This window comes from Bactrocera dorsalis, chromosome 5, assembly GCF_023373825.1.
Source record: "Bactrocera dorsalis isolate Fly_Bdor chromosome 5, ASM2337382v1, whole genome shotgun sequence".
Lineage (NCBI taxonomy): Eukaryota > Metazoa > Arthropoda > Insecta > Diptera > Tephritidae > Bactrocera > Bactrocera dorsalis.
The window spans coordinates 54,152,212-54,172,551 of NC_064307.1; the positions used below are offsets into that span (position 1 = coordinate 54,152,212).

Genomic DNA, 20,340 nt, shown 5'->3' on the forward strand with positions numbered 1-20,340 from the left:
ACGATAAAAGTAGATATCCGGCTGACTTTATATCTGTCATAAGTTTAATGCACATATTCCCTACCCAAAAAACTAAAACAACCAAATTCGCCCCGAAAAAATATTATATCAGCCAATATGTGAGTTATCTTAATAAAACGAGAGAACGTGTTTTTCTTATATCGGTGCATCTGTTAACTTAGAATGAATAAACTCGTTTGAAAACTCGCCTTAGAGCCCATGTAACTAGCAAGTACCGAAAGGTAATTCCCGGTGTTTGATCTTTGCAAGTTGCAAGAGTATAAAATGTTCGCTTGCACCCGAACTTAGCCCTTCTTTACTTGTTTTACATATACATTTTGAGATTATGTGAAAACAGTCTGTATACAAAAATTAGAGATATTTTCTTTGCCTAAAACATTCCCAGATTTCGACAGATTGGTTTATTTAAGATGATTTTCTAAAAAAAATGTTATCATTTTCAAACTGAGAGCAGAACCATCACCTTCATCATCAAAATCAGATGATATTGAGGTGCTGGTAACGCCTATATTCGCGATAGAAAATCCAGCATGCTTGAAACAGTTGGAAATCGTTATTTCATAAACCTTGTTCCAAGCATAATACATCATAAGAATGACATCAAGTATTGTAATCTTCACTTGCCCAACCTTGTTATTTTTATTGTTATCGTGGTCGTTGATTAGTTTTAGAACAAGGAATTTTCGAAAATATGATTTAAACGCACGAATTACTCCTTGATCCATAGGTTGCAATATGGATGTAGTATTCGGTGGTAGAAAAACTAGAGCAATGCTTCTCAAGTCATCGACTTTAGGGTGTGCTGGACAATTATCAACCAAAAGTAGGATTTTTTTTTTCGTTTTCTTGAGTTCACGATCCCAATCACGCACCCATTTCGTAAAAATATCAGATGTACCACACATGTTTGCTGCAATTAGCACAGTTAGTCTTTCTTTCGACAGTTTTCCGCCTAAACATTTTTCTCCTCTAAATTTTAAAGTTTGATTTGGTGTCAACTTATAAAATAATCCCGTTTCATCAGCGTTAAAAATCTCATCATCGCTAAATTGGGCTTTCAAATTTGGCCAAACTTTTGCTAACCAGTCGCTCACATCACTCTTTTGGACTGACAGAGATTTACCAGCAACTTTGCCTGCAACAATATTGTGTCTTACTTTGAATCGGCTGATCCAACTTGTTGAGCATTCGAATCCAGAAATGTTAAGTTTCTTAGCAAAATCATTTGCTTTTTCTTGTAGTATATAACAACAAGCCTCGGATGAGTGACCCCCCTTTTGATGACGACCATGGCAAACGAAATAAGGACTACGAATTGAGGGCATGCACCTGGAATGTCCGGTCCCTTAATTGGGAAGGTGCCGCTGCCCAGCTGGTTGATGTCCTCGTGAAAATAAAGGCTGACATCACCGCCGTCCAAGAAATGCGATGGACGGGACAAGGACAGAGACGAGTAGGTCCTTGTGACATTTACTACAGTGGCCATATAAAGGAGCGCAAGTTTGGTGTTGGATTCGTGGTGGGAGAGAGACTCCGTCGCCGAGTACTATCATTCACTGCGGTGAATGAACGTCTAGCCACAATCCGCATCAAAGCGAGGTTCTTCAACATATCGCTGATTTGCGCCCACGCCCCGACGGAAGAGAAGGACGATGTGACCAAAGATGCCTTTTATGAGTGCTTGGAGCGCACTTATGAGAGATGCCCCCGCCACGATGTCAAAATCGTGCTTGGCGACTTTAACGCCAGGGTGGGCAAAGAAGGTATCTTTGGCACTACGGTCGGTAAATTCAGCCTCCACGACGAAACATCCCCAAATGGGTTGAGGCTGATCGACTTCGCCGGGGCCCGAAATATGGTTATCTGTAGTACTAGATTCCAGCATAAGAAGATACATCAAGCTACCTGGCTGTCTCCGGATCGAAAAACCACCAACCAGATCGATCATGTTGTGATAGACGGAAGACACGTCTCCAGTGTTTTAGATGTGCGTGCGCTCCGAGGTCCTAACATCGACTCGGACCACTATATTGTTGCAGCCAAAATTCGCACCCGCCTCTGTGCAGCAAAAAACGCACGCCAACAAACACAAGGAAGGTTCGACGTCGAGAAGCTGCAATCACAACAGACAGCCGAACGTTTTTCTACTCGGCTTGCACTCCTGCTCTCTGAGAGCACTCATCAACAATTCGGTATAAGGGAACTGTTGGACGGCATTTCAAACTCCTTACGTACAGCTGCAACCGAAACCATTGGTTTTCGGAAAGTGCAAAAGAACAGCTGGTACGACGAGGAGTGCCGTGTCGCAGCGGAGAGAAAACAGGCTGCCTACCTCGCAACGTTACGATCGACCACAACACGTGCGGGATGGGATAGATACCGAGAGTTGAAGAGGGAAGCGAGACGCATTTGCAGACAGAAGAAGAAAGAGGCCGAAATGCGTGAGTATGAACAGCTCGATAAGCTGGCCGACAGGGGTAATGCTCGAAAATTCTACGAAAAGATGCGGCGGCTTACAGAAGGTTTCAAGACCGGAGCATACTCTTGTAGAACCCCCAAAGGTGATCTAGTTACCGATGCCCAGAGCATACTTAAATTATGGAGGGAACACTTCTCTAGCCTGCTGAATGGCAGTGAAAGCACAACACCGGGAGAAGGCGAACCCGATTCCCCAATCGATGACGATGGAGCAGACGTTCCATTACCCGACCATGAAGAAGTTCGAATAGCAATCACCCGCCTGAAGAACAACAAAGCGGCAGGGGCCGATGGATTGCCGGCCGAGCTATTCAAACACGGCGGCGAAGAACTGATAAGGAGCATGCATCAGCTTCTTTGTAAAATATGGTCGGACGAAAGCATGCCCAACGACTGGAATTTAAGTGTGCTATGCCCAATCCATAAAAAGGAGACCCCACAATCTGCGCCAACTACCGTGGGATTAGCCTCCTCAACATCGCATATAAGGTTCTATCGAGCGTATTGTGTGAAAGATTAAAGCCCACCGTCAACGAACTGATTGGACCTTATCAGTGTGGCTTTAGACCTGGCAAATCAACAACTGACCAGATATTCACCATGCGTTAAATCTTGAAAAAGACCCGTGAAAGAAAAAGTGACACACACCACCTCTTCGTCGATTTCAAAGCTGCTTTCGACAGCACGAAAAGGGGCTGCCTTTATGCCGCGATGTCTGAATTTGGTATCCCCGCAAAACTGATACGGCTGTGTAAACTGACGTTGAGCGGCACCAGAAGCTCCGTCAGAATCGGGATGAACCTCTCCGAGCCGTTCGATACCAAACGAGGTTTCAGACAAGGCGACTCCCTATCGTGCGACTTTTTCAATCTGTTGCTGGAGAAAATAGTTCGAGCTGCAGAACTTAATCGAGCGGGTACAATCTTCTATAAGAGTGTACAGCTGCTGGCGTATGCCGATGATATTGATATCATCGGCCTCAACACCCGCGCCGTTAGTTCTGCTTTCTCCAGACTGGACAAGGAAGCAAAACGAATGGGTCTGGCAGTGAACGAGGGCAAGACGAAATATCTCCTGTCATCAAACAAACAGTCGTCGCACTCGCGACTTGGCACTCACGTCACTGTTGACAGTCATAACTTTGAAGTTGTAGATAATTTCGTCTATCTTGGAACCAGCGTAAACACCACCAACAATGTCAGCCTAGAAATCCAACGCAGGATAACTCTTGCCAACAGGTGCTACTTCGGACTGAGTAGGCAATTGAGAAGCAAAGTCCTCTCTCGACAGACAAAAACCAAACTCTATAAGTCTCTCATAATCCCCGTCCTGCTATATGGTGCAGAGGCTTGGACGATGTCAACAGCGGATGAGTCGACGTTGCGAGTTTTCGAGAGAAAAATTCTGCGAAAGATTTATGGTCCTTTGCGCGTTGGCCACGGCGAATATCGCATTCGATGGAACGATGAGCTGTACGAGATATACGACGACATTGACATAGTTCAGCGAATTAAAAGACAGCGGCTACGCTGGCTAGGTCATGTTGTCCGGATGGATGAAAACACTCCAGCTCTGAAAGTATTCGACGCAGTACCCGCCGGGGGAAGCAGAGGAAGAGGAAGACCTCCACTCCGTTGGAAGGACCAAGTGGAGAAGGACCTGGCTTCGCTTGGAATATCCAATTGGCGCCACGTAGCGAAAAGAAGAAACGACTGGCGCGCGGTTGTTAACTCGGCTATAATCGCGTAAGCGGTGTCTACGCCAATTAAGAAGAAGATAGGCCCATTTATAGGCATACCCTTATTACGCTGCACTTTAAACCACTGCAATAATGCTTTATCTACATCATCTTGACTCGAAACTCTCACTCGTTTAATTTTAAGAACATTTTCATTGAATAGAGGTTCTATACTATAATACTGTAGGGGTGCTTTGTGACATTTTTTTCATATATGAAGCATGCCACGCTTTTCTCACAATAATGCAGGAATTTTTCCTTCATTATTATTGTTAGTTTATACAAAGAATTATTTTTCACTTTTTAGTTTGATATGCTTTAAAAGCGTGTTTTTTAGTTTTTTTAAACTATATTTATTTTAATTATGTATATACTTACATATGTATATCACACGTTGACCAATATTCGCTGTAAAAAGACAACAATAAGCACTGGGTCCACATATTCAGTACCTAGAGGGTTAACAGTTTTGGTTGGATTTATGAAATTTTTAGTCATAAAGTTGGTCACCGTAAATGCACTATTCGTGCAATATTTATATATACATATGTACATGGCAATATAATATCATTCATTATTGATTACATAAGGGAAGAATGAAGTAAATTTTAACGTACAAATGTCAGGGAATTGTCACATACCAAATTTGGTTTAAATCAGTCGAGAGGATCTCGAGATATGTTTTTTCGCCTAAAAGTAGGCGGTGCCACACCCATCGTCCAATTTGTTTTAATTATTGTGTTATCGCCCTTTTAGTAGTTTTTAACAGTACCGTGATATGGGAAGTCAGCGGTGTTACCATCCGATGTCATACATTTTCCCACTATCGGTAGGAGCTCATATAGTATTTGCGCTGGACGCATTTGATTATTATAGCTTAAGTGCTTAAACCACTTATGTATGTACATTAAACTTATTAGAGGACTACAGGGGTCCCTTGCTACTGCGACCCCCTGTGCCAAATTAGTTTTCTACCTTGATTTAGTGCTTAGTTATGGCGCTTTATAGGTTTTCGGGTAATGGCGTGTTATGGGCGTGCCAGTGGACCGATTGCACAAATATTCGAACTTGTACATTGTTTTTGCCGAGAAACGCGCATACCAAGTTTCATCAAAATTTCACAATTTTGTACTGAGGTTATAACTTGCACAAACGAACGGACAGACAGACAGACAGTCATCCGGATTTCAACTACATCTATCTCGCTTAGTTTTAGGTGATATCTACAACCGTTAGGTAAACAAAGCTATTATTGCTCTGTAGCAACATGTTGCAAGAGTATAAAAATTATACATCATGGCGTATTAAAAATGGGAAGACAGGTATTTCCGCGAAATTCCTTTAACGCATCCAACACCTAATTAAAGTATAAAGAAGCAAGGAAGGGATAAGTTAGGTTAGGTAGTTAGTTATAACCGAACATCGTATACTCTTGCAACTTTATATTACACAAGTAAGTACACAACTAAATTCGGATGCAACCGAATATTTTAACTCTTGCAACTTGCAATAATCAAAACCAAGAAAATACTTTAAGGTGTAAAACCAATCATATGGAGTAAAGTCAGTCGGATGTGCGAAAATCTCGATATTAGTTATATAGGGTCTAGAAAGTTTTCGCTCACATTTCTCTATTTTAAGCACAAAGATACACTGATATGAGCAAAACACGCTCTCAAATTTTCATTGGGATAACTCACATATTGGACGATATATGCGGAACAAAGGCACCCGGCAGTTGGAAAATCTTTATATTAAGTACAAGGTCTGTCGCAAAAGAAACAAAACTTTTTAAATATAACTGTTTCTGGTTGCGTCACCTATTGGTGGGTATATGAAATAAAAATTTTGATCTCTTGTTGACATTTCGTAAAAAATTTAAGACAATTGGATAACTACAATCGATGTTATCGATCAAAAAGTGACAGCAGCTTTTGGTCATCGGTCGTAAAATGCATTTTGAAGAAAGAGCAGATATTAAATTTTGTTTTAAACTTGGGAAAACGTTTACTGAAACATTTCAAATGATGAAAAAAGCTTATGGTGATCAGTGTCTATCCCGTAGTAATGTGCATGAGTGGTTTAAGCGATTCCAAGAAGGTCATGAGGACGAGAGCCATCACCGAAAAAAAGTCGTCTTCAGAAGTCAAAAATAAAGACAATGCTGATTTGTTTTTACGATTCGGAGGGTATTGTACACCGAGAGTCCGTCCCACCTGGCCAAACGATTAATGCTGTGTTTTACCTTGGTGTTATGAAGCGTCTTTTGTCACGCATTCGTCGTGCTCGACCACAATACCGTGAGGCAGGGTCCAGGCGCATGCTGCACGATAATGCGCCGTGTCATCGGTCCACGCTTGTCACTGATTTTTTGACAAAAAAACTCCATATTAACCATTAATCCCTCACCCTACTCACCTGATCTGGCACCCTGTTATTTTTACCTAATTGGAAAACTTCATTTGCCCATGAAAGGACACTGCTTTCAGGACATTTCAGCTATCCAAAAGGCGACGACCGATATTCTCAAGAGAATTCCGAAAAATTACCTTAAACACTCATTTGAAATGCTAATTGACCGGGCTAAACGCTGTATCGGAGCACAAGGAAACTACTTTGAATAAAAAAATATAACTTTTGAAAAATATTAATTTTTTGTTTATTTTTTTTAACAGTCCTGTTTCTTGTATATGGGGGCCAAAGGAAGTATTGGCCCGATTGAACCCATTTTTGACATACAGACATAACATTATAAGATAATGATTATCTCTTAATTTAAGGTATATATATATAAAAATTACAGACATTTTCGATCAAAAGTCAACTATAGGTACCGGGGTCTAAATATTCGGTACCTTGGGGCTTGAACAGTTTTTATTCGATTTCAACAATTTTTGTTCATCAGGCATTATTCGTGCATCACTAAAGACATTATTCGTGCAAAGTTTTATCCCGTTATGCTAATTGCTTTTTGATATGCACACTTGAAAGTGAAAGAATCTAATGAAATTTAAAATTGTATTATATTATATAATAAGTCGGACGATTTGACCAATTTTTGCACTGCAACATGGGAATACGAGAAGAATGTTGTGCACTAAATTTGTTCGGTCTCGAGATATGTAATTTCAAATAAAAGTGGGCGATGCCAAGCCCATTGTCCAATTTTTACCCGGCTCCTAGCCCTCTTTTAACATCTCTGTTGTAAAATGTTAAGTCTCAATCGTATTTACTTACTGAGTTAACGTACTTTTTATCAGTATCGTTATATGGGAAATGAACGGGGTTATTTTCCGATTTCATCCATTTTTACAGTGCAGGTAGGATTGCTTAAGGGATTTTTTTCTAAGAAAATTTTGAAGTTTTTGAAAGTTGTTATATATATTGTAAGTACATACATAAGTACAAGAATAAAATTTTTTATCCAAAAGGCATTTGTGAACTATTAGTTGAATCAATGCATGGATAGTATTTTTAAGTAGTTTTAATTAAATCACGTACAAAAACACTACCAACAGCCTCATCAGTATTTAAATATATCTTTGTTTTGTTTGTTTCAATTAGCATAAAACAAATACTAGAAAATTCGTGAAACTAGAGCGTAAACCAAGCCTTATTTTGCAAATAATACCGTCCAGTTTTTTTGTTTTAAATTTTTTACTTGTATGCTCCGTAATAACTCAAAATATATTACAATTCTTTTGACAATTTTACGATTAAGATATGCTCAAAAAAGAAACTCCTGTGAGTATACTTGGTTAACTGAGTCTTCACTTAATATCATCCAATCTAAACTTTCAACTACCGGTAATAAAACCTTTAAAGTGTGATGTATTTGATCTTCATAAAGATTTTAGTTTATTTACAGTATCGGACAAATATTTACAACTGAAATACGATAATGAAAACACTGTCGATTGCACAGAAAATAATTGCCGGAGACCTACTAATTTAATTTTATTTTAAATATTGGATGTTGATTAAGGTAAACAAAGTGAATTTATTAAAATTTTTCAGTTTATTTTTTTATTTTATATTAATGTACAATATCTTAAGATTATTTTGTGAAAATTTGAGAGCAATTAACGGCGATATACACTTGTAAGTCTCCGCCCTCCGATTTGATTGTGAGCGTCTGTGAAACTTTAAACGTGTTTTTCCCACAACTCACGTTTTCAAAGTCGGTGCCCCTCATAACTTCAAAACTACTGCACCAATCCTTTTGAAATTTTAAACACTATTTCTGTACATATTTTACGAGGTAACGCTGGAGAGTTTGTTTTTTGTTCATAATTTTGATTTCGCAAAACAAATTAGCCGATTTTTTTCCGAAAAATTGTGTTTTTCACTTCAAAGTCTTCGAAAAAATTTAAAAATTGGAATTTCAAAAAAAAAAACCCTTACAGTGTTTTCCTGGGAAAAACCATTATCTAACGAATGAACTTTCATTTTTCGGATGATCCAGCAACGAGTTATAAGGGGCACCGCAATTCAACTTTTTTTCGAGACCCGTTCGGACAATTGCTGCCATTGCCGTATTTTTTAATATTTCTTTTTAAAAAATTGATAAGACATTTTTCGAATGTCATACTTCAATGTACCATTGGTTGGATAAATAAATTTTAACTGTGTCGTCAGAAAAAAATCACATCTTTCGTCGCCATTTTTCAAAATTTTTTTTTTTTCGTGTTCCCTGCGATAGGGACTATAACAGCATCCTTAATGATTAAGAGTTTCTTTTGATTTTTTTTTCAGACCACCAGGAGAGTCAGGATCAATGACACCAGGATGCGTCATTTTTTTCTACACCTGTCTCTAATTATTTTAATTTTTAATATTTTTTGTAATATTTTTTCTGTATTCTTAAGATATCAATAAAAACACCATAAAAAAATGGATAGTAAAAATATTTTTTACTTTTCTTTTAAATAAAATTCAAAAAACTGCCCAAAATTTGATTTCTAGACTAGAATACCCCCTTAAAGAACGTCTTTGTCGTTTTCGCTACATGGATCGGTGCATTGTCTTGCTGAAAAATCCATTCATCACCATGTACATACATCACCAACAAACCATGAACGCCATTTGGCAGTTCCCATGGGAGTCTCAAATACCTTCAGTATTTATGATAATGACTTGGTCCGTCCAAATTAAATATACTTTCGTCTCTGAAATCACAGATTCGAATTATTTGAACCAAAATTTATATCCTTCTTAAATACAATTCATGCATTTTTTTACGTTGCTAGCTTTGATGCCCGAGTGACTCATATACCTTCCATGTACTGTATTTTAAAATTTTATCTCAGTTGGTTTCACCGGTCAGAACAAACATAATTAATTTTGCATATACATATAAATATGGTTTTATGTAAGTTCCGACTTACTTCATAAGAAATAACCGTACTATGAATACTGTATTAATGAATTTTTTAAATGATGCTAAACCATAAGATAATAATAATATACTTGTTCATATGTATCAGAGAGCTGCAACGAGTATGATTAAATTAGAACAAACACTCGTGCCAAAAACACAATCAAATCAAATCAGTTCATCATAGACAACATTGTTGATCGATTCGAGTATCCTGCAGCGTTAACTGATTTCATGCAACATGAACAATCTGTTCTTCGGCAATCACGATCGAGTAAACGGTATGGCTGGCTTCGGTTCAAATCGTATCATTGTCAGTTTATAGTGTTGCGACGGTTCGAATTGTGTACATGAATCGAACTGACAGAACAGAATAACAATATCCGATTATGAACAAACATTTATTGCTCGTTGCAGTTCTCTGATATGTATGTATGTATAACAATGTTTGCTGTGTCGTAAGCAAATCACAAATTATAGAGGAAAACAATTTAAAGTATTTATTTGACTGAGGTATACCATTACCAGACCGTTCGCCTAGCGAACATATGGAATATAGATATTTTCGAATTATTCTCTTTATACACTAAAGGGTTAAGATAATAAGAGAAAGGAAAGATTGAAGAGGTATATTTTTATTATAAACCGATATTTTGGAATATAATATTAATATTATTAATTTTATATATATTCGGTTATAAGGAAATGCTAATAATTCAATTTATTGTTTAAATTTATTTATGTATGTATGTATGTTCGTATTTTTTTACAGGATTATGCAATGTAACTTGTTCTTATAGTATTTGTAATATGAAGATCAAACGCTATGCAGTGTTCGTGACTCCAAAACAGCCCATGTCCTTATGGACAATTCTAATAGTTTGGTTTTGCCTATTGCAACCTACTTATCTGAAAACGGATATACCCGAACCAACAGAGCAAAAACATCAGCGCATACACCATCATCAAAGAAGTGAGGCGACATCACTGCATGTCACAGCAAATTATATCACGTTAAATAAGTACAAATTCCGACACAAATTGTACAATGCCACCATACCCGAGAACAGTGTGGGCAAAACATATGCGATACCATTGGCGCGTGAAGACATTATGGGTATTGCCATTATACCGGGTGCCGAGGTTAAGTATCGCATCGTAGCAGGAGACCGTGACAAGCTATTTAAAGCTGAGGAGCGTTTAGTTGATGATATTGCATTTCTAGCGATACGCACAAGAACTAGCAATGTTGTGCTAAATCGAGAAAAGAATGAGGAGTATTTGTTGAAAGTGAGAGCGATGATCAAATATAATCTAGGTGATGATTATATCAGTGATGAGACGGAAACAACTGTACATATACGTGTATTGGATCGCAACGATTTGAGTCCGCTCTTCTATCCCATTGAATATGCACAAATCGTTCCGGAGGATATGCCAATACATAGAAGTATATTGCGTGTTACAGCCGAAGATGCCGATTTGGGTGTTAATGGTGAAATATACTATAGTTTTCTTATCGACAATGAATACTTTTCGATACATCCCACGACTGGAGTAATTACATTAAATAGGCAGCTAAGATATACAGAAAATTCTCATTATAACTTAACAGTGCTTGCGAATGATCGCGGTTCAGCCATTAATCATTACAATCATCAGTCGAGTAAAGCGAAAGTTTCCATAACCGTAGAACAAGTAAGTAACTGCATACTCAAGTATATATGACCTGTTATAACCCAACTTTCATAGAATACATGGTTAAGACAACCGTTTGGGTCATAGAACCAACACCGTCATACTTACAGTGAGACAATTTTGAAAAAAATTAACTATGTTATTTTTTTTAATATTTCGTATTTTGTTGAACTCATTATCTGATAATTCTCTATTAAGAAATCAAATTTGAAATACATAAGTAAGGTATACATACTTGCTAATAACTATTTAATAGATCAATTTTATCTGTATATTTATGTATTTCTGTGATATACTTACATACCTGAATTTAGCTTGTTACTGTTCCACTATATTAGTTCCCTCCGCCTTCACTTTGGCAATATATCGTCACCTGAAATGCAAAATAACATATCATCAAAAAAATCGAAATTGAGTGTCTTATTGATTACGCTTCACTACTTCAAATTATATACATAATATTACATATGCTCAACATTTTCTGGTTCTGCGGTCAAATATAAACCAGTCTTAACCAATATTAATATTTTATTTCACCCATGTTCGATTTTATTTCGTGTTTCATTCATGCCACTGTAAATTTCTGAAAATGTTGTTACGTTATATTGCATTTCAGGTGACGATATGTAAGTATATATACAAACATACATATATACATGTACATACATACATATATTCATATTCCTCACACAAATTTCGTGCATATTTTTTGCTTTAAAGCGATTTTAAAAAATGTAAGGCTTTACCACGTCATAAACGCACTTGATTTCATGAAAAATGTGTATAAATCGATTACGAATTTTCCAATTTTATAACGGGTTTAACTTATTACTTATGTCTGACATCCGTCATCAGACAATTATGCTTGCTATGTATGCATACAATTTTTTTGTGGAAAATAAAACAAACGGATTTCAAAGTGAAATATTTTTGCAAGTGCATTATCACTTTATATTATATATATTTAATATTTTAACTTTTCAAGGATTATTGGGTTATTGTTAGCAAAAATATGGACAAAATGTTATGAATAAAATTTAAATTTCGCCCAAATTTTCCAAACCAAAGGTGGAATGAACTCAATATGGATAAATAGATATTCATGACATTGATTTTGTATTAGTATATCACAGTATTACCCATATATAGGTATTGAGTGTCCCATAATTAACGCAAGATTTGAATTAAGTGAAAAACACAGTTGTTAGTCTTTCGATTGTATTTTTTATTGAGTTATATAGTACAAAAAATAAGGCTATTTATGGAATAACACATTGTGAAAATAGCCTACACGCCTTTCCATGTACATACGCTCTCGTTTGTCCCAATTTTCCATGACTATTCTGCAAAAATGCATCTGAAAACCTCGCGTAGTTGTGGGCTTGTTGCAATAGACCTGTGATTTTAAATAACCCAATAAAAAGAAATCTAATAGGGTTAGATCAACTCATTTTCAAAAAAGGACAAATTATGTCTACAACTCAAAAAAACAGACACGTTGTGAATGGGTTTTGATCTGCGGCCACCAAGCTTAATAATAAAGACTTGTTGTTTAACCCAGCCACTACTCTTCTTACACTAGACCATCTATTATTGCGGTGTTATTGAACCATGTTTTTGACTTATAATATGTATCATTCTTGCCTTTGTCCAATAAAATATTTGGTGATTTTTTTTTTTAATTTATTATTATATATCAAATTTATTTAATTAAGTTTAAATTATTTTAACTAATTAATTAAAATATGACCTTTATTTTGTATTCTCGACCGTCGTTTTATTATAAATCGTAGACGTGCGGGAATCTTTCGAAAACTTCTTCTGCAGTGACTTCAATATCATGATGCGTGTGCAGCAAGTCCAGGTCGTGCAATCTGTTTTGAAGCATGTTCGTTTTCATATGGCGAAGTGTCCAAAAAGAGCGTTCAGAGCTCGCATTCGTCACAGGAAGTGTGCAGAATATGTGAAAAAACTATGAATTACGGGGTATAAGTCTACATTGCAGTTTTTCAACGCTTCCGATGGAGTAGTCGGAAACTTGTTTTCTTTGACTTTTGCTTCTGTCCCCAATGGCACTGCCAGTAATAAAGTTCATATCATATCCTAAAGGTCTTTGAATCTATCTATCAAGCGGTCAAAAAGGTTTCCATTTCTTTGGTTTTCAAAGCACATCCTTTTTCTGGAAGTAGCAAACTCAGTTGAAATCCATCCAATACTTCTCTAGAAAAGCAAATCTTGGCCGATTGTATCCAACAGATAATTGTACTCTGAGACTCTGTAGTATTCTTCACAAGTTCTCACGTAGAAATTTTCGTTTTTTGTTTGCCGGCCACAGTTTCTTGGTTATTATTCGTCAACTTTCAGCTATGCCGCCATTTTTATCGTGCTTAAATAAATGGATCGAACATGTTCTTCGCTTTTTTGTCTTTGATTTGGAAACGTTACAAGTTGACTTTGCCAGATCAATCGATTCTTTCTGAAGAATCACGCTGAGTGAATGAGTTGGAGATATTTACATAGGCAAAACATTCCAAGCATAAGTTCAAATTTACACACGGCTGCGATGAGTATAGTTGCTTTTCCCGCTCTTTCCTTACTTTTATAGTTACTTATTGTTCTTTCTTCAAGATAAGTTGCCACAGTAAAGAACGCGCCTTAAAATGTCAGTAATAATCGAACAGATCACAGATGGAGCTGAATGCAGCATCTATTTCAACTTCTCTATCAATCAGCGTCGTTTCAAATTTAGCACTTTCAGTTACAGATCTGATTGGATTTATTAACTACTACCTGACCTCGCAGCTGTTGTCTTGCGTTAAATTATGTGTGTTTGAAATGAAAAGAATGTTGAATTTATATTGTGTTGAAAATCATTTATCATATGATGCGGTGGCATACCAAGCCTCTCCAAAGAATTTAGAAATTCCACTGGATAATTCACGGCGTCGTCTTCATTGTCAAGACGATCTATTTGTATGAGCGCAAGTTTCCCGGAATTTGACTTTGCATCTTCCAGTTTAAGTCAACAACATCGGTATTTTTGGCAGCTAAAATTGGTTGTTACTATTCATTGGGGGTGTTTTTTTACCTGGCGAGTCCCAAACCCAGCGCACAACCCTATGTAGGGTTGATATCTCGCCTTCTCACTTTAGCTCGCCTTCAAACGGATGTTCGTAGGCTACCCAGAGGATACTTGGTCAAAGACCGGACGTGAGCTGCTTGAGTCATATGTAAAAGAATCGTTTCTGACCACTCCCAAGTGAATGGCGATCAGAGAACTTTCCTCACTTGTGTGAACTTCTACACATGACTCCATCCTCCTGTCGACGTTGCGAGTTTTCGAGAGAAAAGTTCTGCGAAAGATTTATGGTCGTTTACACGTTGGTCACGACGAATATCGCATTCAATGGAACGATGAGCTGTATGAGATATATGACGACATTGACTTAGTTCAGCGAATTATAAGACAGTGGCTACGCTGGCTAGGTCATGTTGTCCGAATGAACGAAAACACTCCAGCTCTGAAAGTATTCGACGCTGTACCCGCCGGGGGAAGCAGAGGAAGAGGAAGACCTCCACTCCGTTGGAAGGACCAGGTGGAGAAGGACCTGGCTACGCTTGGAATATCCAATTGGCGCCACGTAGCGAAAAGAACTGACGCGCTGTTGTTAACTCGGCTATAATCGCATAAGCGGTGTCTACGCCAATTAAGAAGAAGAAGAAAATTGCGCGTGCACTCAAGGATCACAGTTACGATAATTTAACAAATGTTCGGATAAACATTCGAGATGGGTTCATCTTTCGTTGAAGTGAATTGACAAAAGGCAGATGAATTGATATCAAACCACTGGAAGTATCAACTGGAATTTGCCCATTTGCAATACTTAGCGAATACGATGTAAATTATTTTCGGCAATGTAATTTTTGTTCGTATCCCATAATATGATATGTGATATGACAAAAGTGTGCGAACTTCAGTGACATGCGAAGTGGCTATCGCATCGTCCATCATTTGATTCCAGTGATTATCATGTTCCAGCAAATTGTAATTGCTGGCATGCTTTTCAAAAAGTTGCACACACCTTATCATTCACAGTACGTAATGACTCAAATGAAATTGAACCACGTACATTTATCAATTGCAGCCGAACGTAGAAGCAATCGTCGTTTTTCGGGTGGATTGGCATTAGTTGAAAACACACCTGAATGTCCATCTACTGCTTGGCCTTGCTTTCTATGTTTTTTCAACAATACGTTCCATGTATAATATCAAGGCGTTTCCGAATAAAACAATGCAAACGGATCACTGACACAAGTTGAGAAAAAACTCGTCAAGGTCAATTTTGTTGCTGGCGGTGTTTCCACTGCTGTACCGTATTCTCTGGGTTGAAATATACTCTTTGGCCATTCACCAAATTAACTGCGAGACGCACAACAGTCACAAAACATTCATGAATTGCAAAAGTAAAAATCCTACTAAGCGCTTTATTCCAGTTCACGTATCGACCCATTTGATACTTGCTGATCTCATCCCCTTCAAGACCAATAACCGCCATGCTGCTTCCTTTGGACAAACGTATTTTTATCGATTTCACCAAGCTGCAATACTCAACATTGATATGAGTTTTGAATGTGAATTGGACAATAGTGGTGAATATAGTACGATCCATGTGTTGTCAACTTCGATGTTCTGCCATTGTCGTCTGGTGAGCGATGCCGATAGAGTGGATATCTATCATTTCCAGTTTGTGTTTCCGAAAGAAAAGCACGTGTATAGTGTTTCCAGCATTTATTGACAGACATACAGTCAGTGGGATTGTGGTGTCCGCAAGGTCCATGAACCATATTGGTTTTCACCACTTCGTACAATACTGGATCTTTCTCTAGTTCTAGTTGTTTGAAAATTAGTGCTTTGACATCGTGACGATCCCTTGCTGATGGACCGCGATCCATATTTCGACACGTATGTCATCGCATGCTGGGAGTACTGGTCATGTGCCTTAGGCTGCCAATGTATGTATATATGTATGTTGATGACAAAAGAAAACGGCGACCGATATTACCTCGACTTTTTCGTGGTATCGTACCAAATTTCAATCAGTAATTGATCACTTTGTGTGAAACACACATAACGTTTTCACTGAATAATTTTCAATAATATTTCTTTTGAATAGCCGGAATAAAGAAAGCAAACGACAAATTTGAACAATTCAAATAATTTACAAATCAAAATGTTGAAAAACAAAACAAAAAAAAATTTATTGAAAAAAAGTTACTTTTTGGAATTGTCCAATTTTCCGACTTTTCCTCACGAAAATCATACGGTTTTTTTTATTTCTAAACCTTCCCCGATTCAGCCGTTCTCGGACTTTAGCGTTACTAACAAACAAACATTCATTCGTTTGTATAGGAAAAAGGGCTGCTTTAGGGTTTATCCGACATTAAAAACAAAGAATTGGCCAAATTGGTCTAGGCGTTGTTGAGTTATGCGCTTAGCAACACATTTTGCGATTAATTTTTATATTATAAACTAGCTGGCCCTGCAGCCTTTGTCCTGCGTGAAATTATGTGTTTTGAAATGAAAAGAAAGTTGAATTTTTATAGGCCTTGGTCCAGTCCTTAATGTTAATATTAAGAGCTAAAATTTTCAGAGAATTTTTTTTAGGGTGTTTTCAAGGAAATTTCGTGACGGAACTGAAAAACATTAATAGTTCAATAAAAAACACCCTAATATATACAGATAAAAAATAATGCCACTCTTATAACTTAAAAACGGGCTCTCCTATCCAAACCAAATATTTAGACTATGTTGTTTATGTGAAGTTTGCACAAAATCGGTCAAGCGGTTCTTCATTTATCACATTTTTTGTTGGCAAATTTGATTCTTAACTGCTAAATCAAAAAGAGAAAGTTTTTTGATACCGCGTATCCCTATGATTCCAACTGATATGCCATTTCAATTCAAATGATTACAATTAAGTTTTAAAATAGATATCAATTAGTAAAATATTTTTTTTTATTTCACTTTACACGTAGCGAAGCACGTACCGGAGCGCTATTACTCTATATAACTCATTCACTGACCGACAAATTCGGTATAAAATTTGTTAAAAATATGGGAGTCGGGAATTTTATCTATATACTCGTATTATTATTATGGCACATACTAAAAAATTGTTCCCTGGGTTTCATTAAGGTATCTCACATACAATGAGCAATCATATGGAGGAAAGTCAGCCGGATGTTCGAAAATTCTGGTAATAGTTATATGGGGGCAAGGTCAAGTTTCCGCCCAATTGTATCTATCCTAGACACAAACATATACTGTTATAAGTAAGATATGTTCTATAATTTTCATTGAAATAACTCAAATATTGGCCGATGTATCCGGCATAAAATAACCTGGAAGTTTAAAAATCCTTATATTAGGTATATATTCTTCTTCTTCTTTACTGACGTAAAAACCGTTTACTCGGTTATAGCCGAGTTAACAACAACGCGTCAGTCGTTTCTTCCTTTCGCAAGAACAGCTCATCGTTCCATCGAACGCGATATTCCCCGTTGCCAATGCACAAAGGATCATAAATCTTTCGCAGAATCTTTCTATCGTATACGCGACTCGTTGCGTCGACTCATCAGATGTTGTCATCGTCCATGCCTCTGCAACATATAGCAGGACGGAAATAATGAGTGACTTATAGAGTTTGGTCTTTGTTCGTCGAGAGAGGACTTTACTTCTAAATAGCCTACTCAGTCCGAAGTAACACCTGTTGGCAAGAGTTATTCTGCGTTGGATTTTGAGGCAGACATTGTTATTGGTGTTAATACTGGTTCCAAGAGAGATGAAAATATCTACGGCTTCGAAGATGGGAAGAATGGGAGCCAAATCGCGTGTGCGACGCCTGTTTGTTTGATGACAGCAGATATTTCGTCTTGTCCTCATTCACTAGCAGACCCATTTGCTTTGCTTCCTTATCCAGTCTGGAGATAGCAGAATTCACGACGCGGATGTTGAGGCCAGTGATATCACTATCATCAGCATACGACAGTTGCTGTACACTCTTATAGAAGATTGTAACTGCTCGATTAGTTTCTACAGATCGTATTATTTTCTTCAGCAGTAGATTGAAGAAGTCGCACGATAGGGAATCGCCTTGTCTGAAATACTTTCAGTTTTCGGGGTTTCAGACCCCGTTTCGTATCAAACGGCTCGGAGAGGTCCTTCCCGATCATGACGCAGCTTTTGATATAGCTCAACGTCAGTTAACACAGCTGTATTAGTTTGACGGGGATACCAAATTCAGACATCGCGACATATAGGCAGCTCTTTTTTATTCTGTCTGGTAGTGTGTGACGATCCTCTTTTCACGGGTTTTTTCTAAGATTTGGTGTATGGTGAATGTCTGGTCAGTAGTTGATTTTCCATGCCCAAAGCCGCACTGATAAGGTTCAATCAGTTTGTTGACGGTGTGCTTTAATGGGTCACACAATACGCTCGATAGAACCTTTTAAGCGATGTTGAGGAGACTTATCCCACGGTAGTTGGCGCAGACTGTGCGGTCTCCCTTTTTGTGGATTGGGCGGAGCACACTTTAATTCCACACATTGGGCATGCTTTTGTACCATATTTTATGATGAAGCTGATGCATGCTCCTTCTCAGTTCTTCTGTAAGTAAGGAGCTTGAAATGCCGTCCAACAGTTCTCTTATACCGAGTTGCTGATTAGTGCTCCCAGTGAGCAGGAGTGTAAGTCGAGTAGAAAATCATTCGGCTGTCTGCTGTGATTGCAGTTTTTCGACGTCTAGCCTTCCTTGTGTTTGTTGACGTACGTTTTGTGTAGCATAGAGGTGGGTGCGTATCTTGGCTGCAATAAGATAGTGGTCCGAGTCGATCTTATGACCTCGGAGCGTACGCACGTCTAAAACACTGGAGACGTGTCTTTCGTTTATCACAATATGATCGATCTGGTTAGTGGCTTTTCGATCCGGAGACAGCCAGGTAACTTGATGAATTTTTCTATGCTAAAGTCTAGTAATACAGACCATATTTCGAATTGAACCTGCCTGGCGTTAAAGTCGGCAAACACGATTTTGACATCGTGGTGGGGGCAGCTTTCATAGGTACGCTCCAAGCGCTCATAGAAAGCATCCTTGGCCACTTCGTCCTCTTTCGTCGGGAAGTGGGCGCAAATCAGCGATATGTTGAAGAACCTCGCTTTGATGCGGATTGTGGTTACACGTTCACATTACCGGGGCGAATATTAGTATTCTCTCCAACCACGAATCCCACACCAAATTTGCGCTTCTTTATGTGACCACTGCAGTAAATACCAGAACCTACTCGCCTCAGTCCGATTGCGATAAGTGGGGCGCATTTCTTGGGCGGCGGTAATGTCAGCCTAACGAGGTCATCAACCAGCTGGGCAGCGGCACCTTCCCAATTAAGGAACCGGACATTCCAGGTGCATGCCCTTAAATCATAATCCTTAACACATTTGCAGGGGTCGTCATCAAAAGGGGGTTCACTTATCCTAGTCCGTTTTTTCCTTTTCAAACACAGCGCACAACCCTGTGGAGAAGAGAGAATACCCAGAGAATACTTCCCAGTGGGATATGGTAGACATTGGTAAGCGAGCAAGGTTAACGATTCAGCATGATTGTATCGCTTACTCCGACCGATGAAAATTAACACGGCGATGTCCTACGAAAAGTAACAGATCACCCCTTTCGCTTATCATAGGGGCGAAGAATTCTTCGATGCCGCAGTTAACGGAAAATTCTTCTATGCCAAGATCAATAGTGGAATATAAAAAATTCATACTAATTTTGCTTTATTTACGAAAATACATGTATGAAATTTGTTATGAAAATAAGTATTTATGTATAAAAAGGAATGGTTTTCTTTTGATTTTGTGGCTGAGTCTCTTTTCGTTTTTTCCAAGCAACGAGACTTAAAGAAAGGGCCTTCGGCGAGTCTGATGCTTTTTTGAGTTTGGTGAACACATCCGATTCAGTGAAGCCTTCTACTT

The 20,340-nt window shown here is 38.0% G+C and overlaps 2 protein-coding genes across 2 annotated transcripts in view; both read left to right on the forward strand.

Moving 5' to 3' along the window:
• Window positions 1-20,340, forward strand: part of LOC105233033 (fat-like cadherin-related tumor suppressor homolog) — a 67,558-nt gene that overhangs the window by 6,851 nt on the left and 40,367 nt on the right. The window contains exon 2 of the mRNA XM_049458082.1: window positions 10,387-11,312. Coding sequence (XP_049314039.1) covers window positions 10,387-11,312 — 926 coding nt within the window. The remainder of the gene's footprint in view (window positions 1-10,386; window positions 11,313-20,340) is intronic.
• On the forward strand, window positions 1,283-20,184 carry LOC125778802 (uncharacterized). The gene is made up of 2 exons (XM_049458099.1): window positions 1,283-4,036; window positions 14,799-20,184. The coding sequence occupies exon 1, from the start codon at window positions 1,283-1,285 to the stop codon at window positions 3,017-3,019; it is 1,737 nt and encodes a 578-aa protein (XP_049314056.1). The 3' UTR covers window positions 3,020-4,036; window positions 14,799-20,184.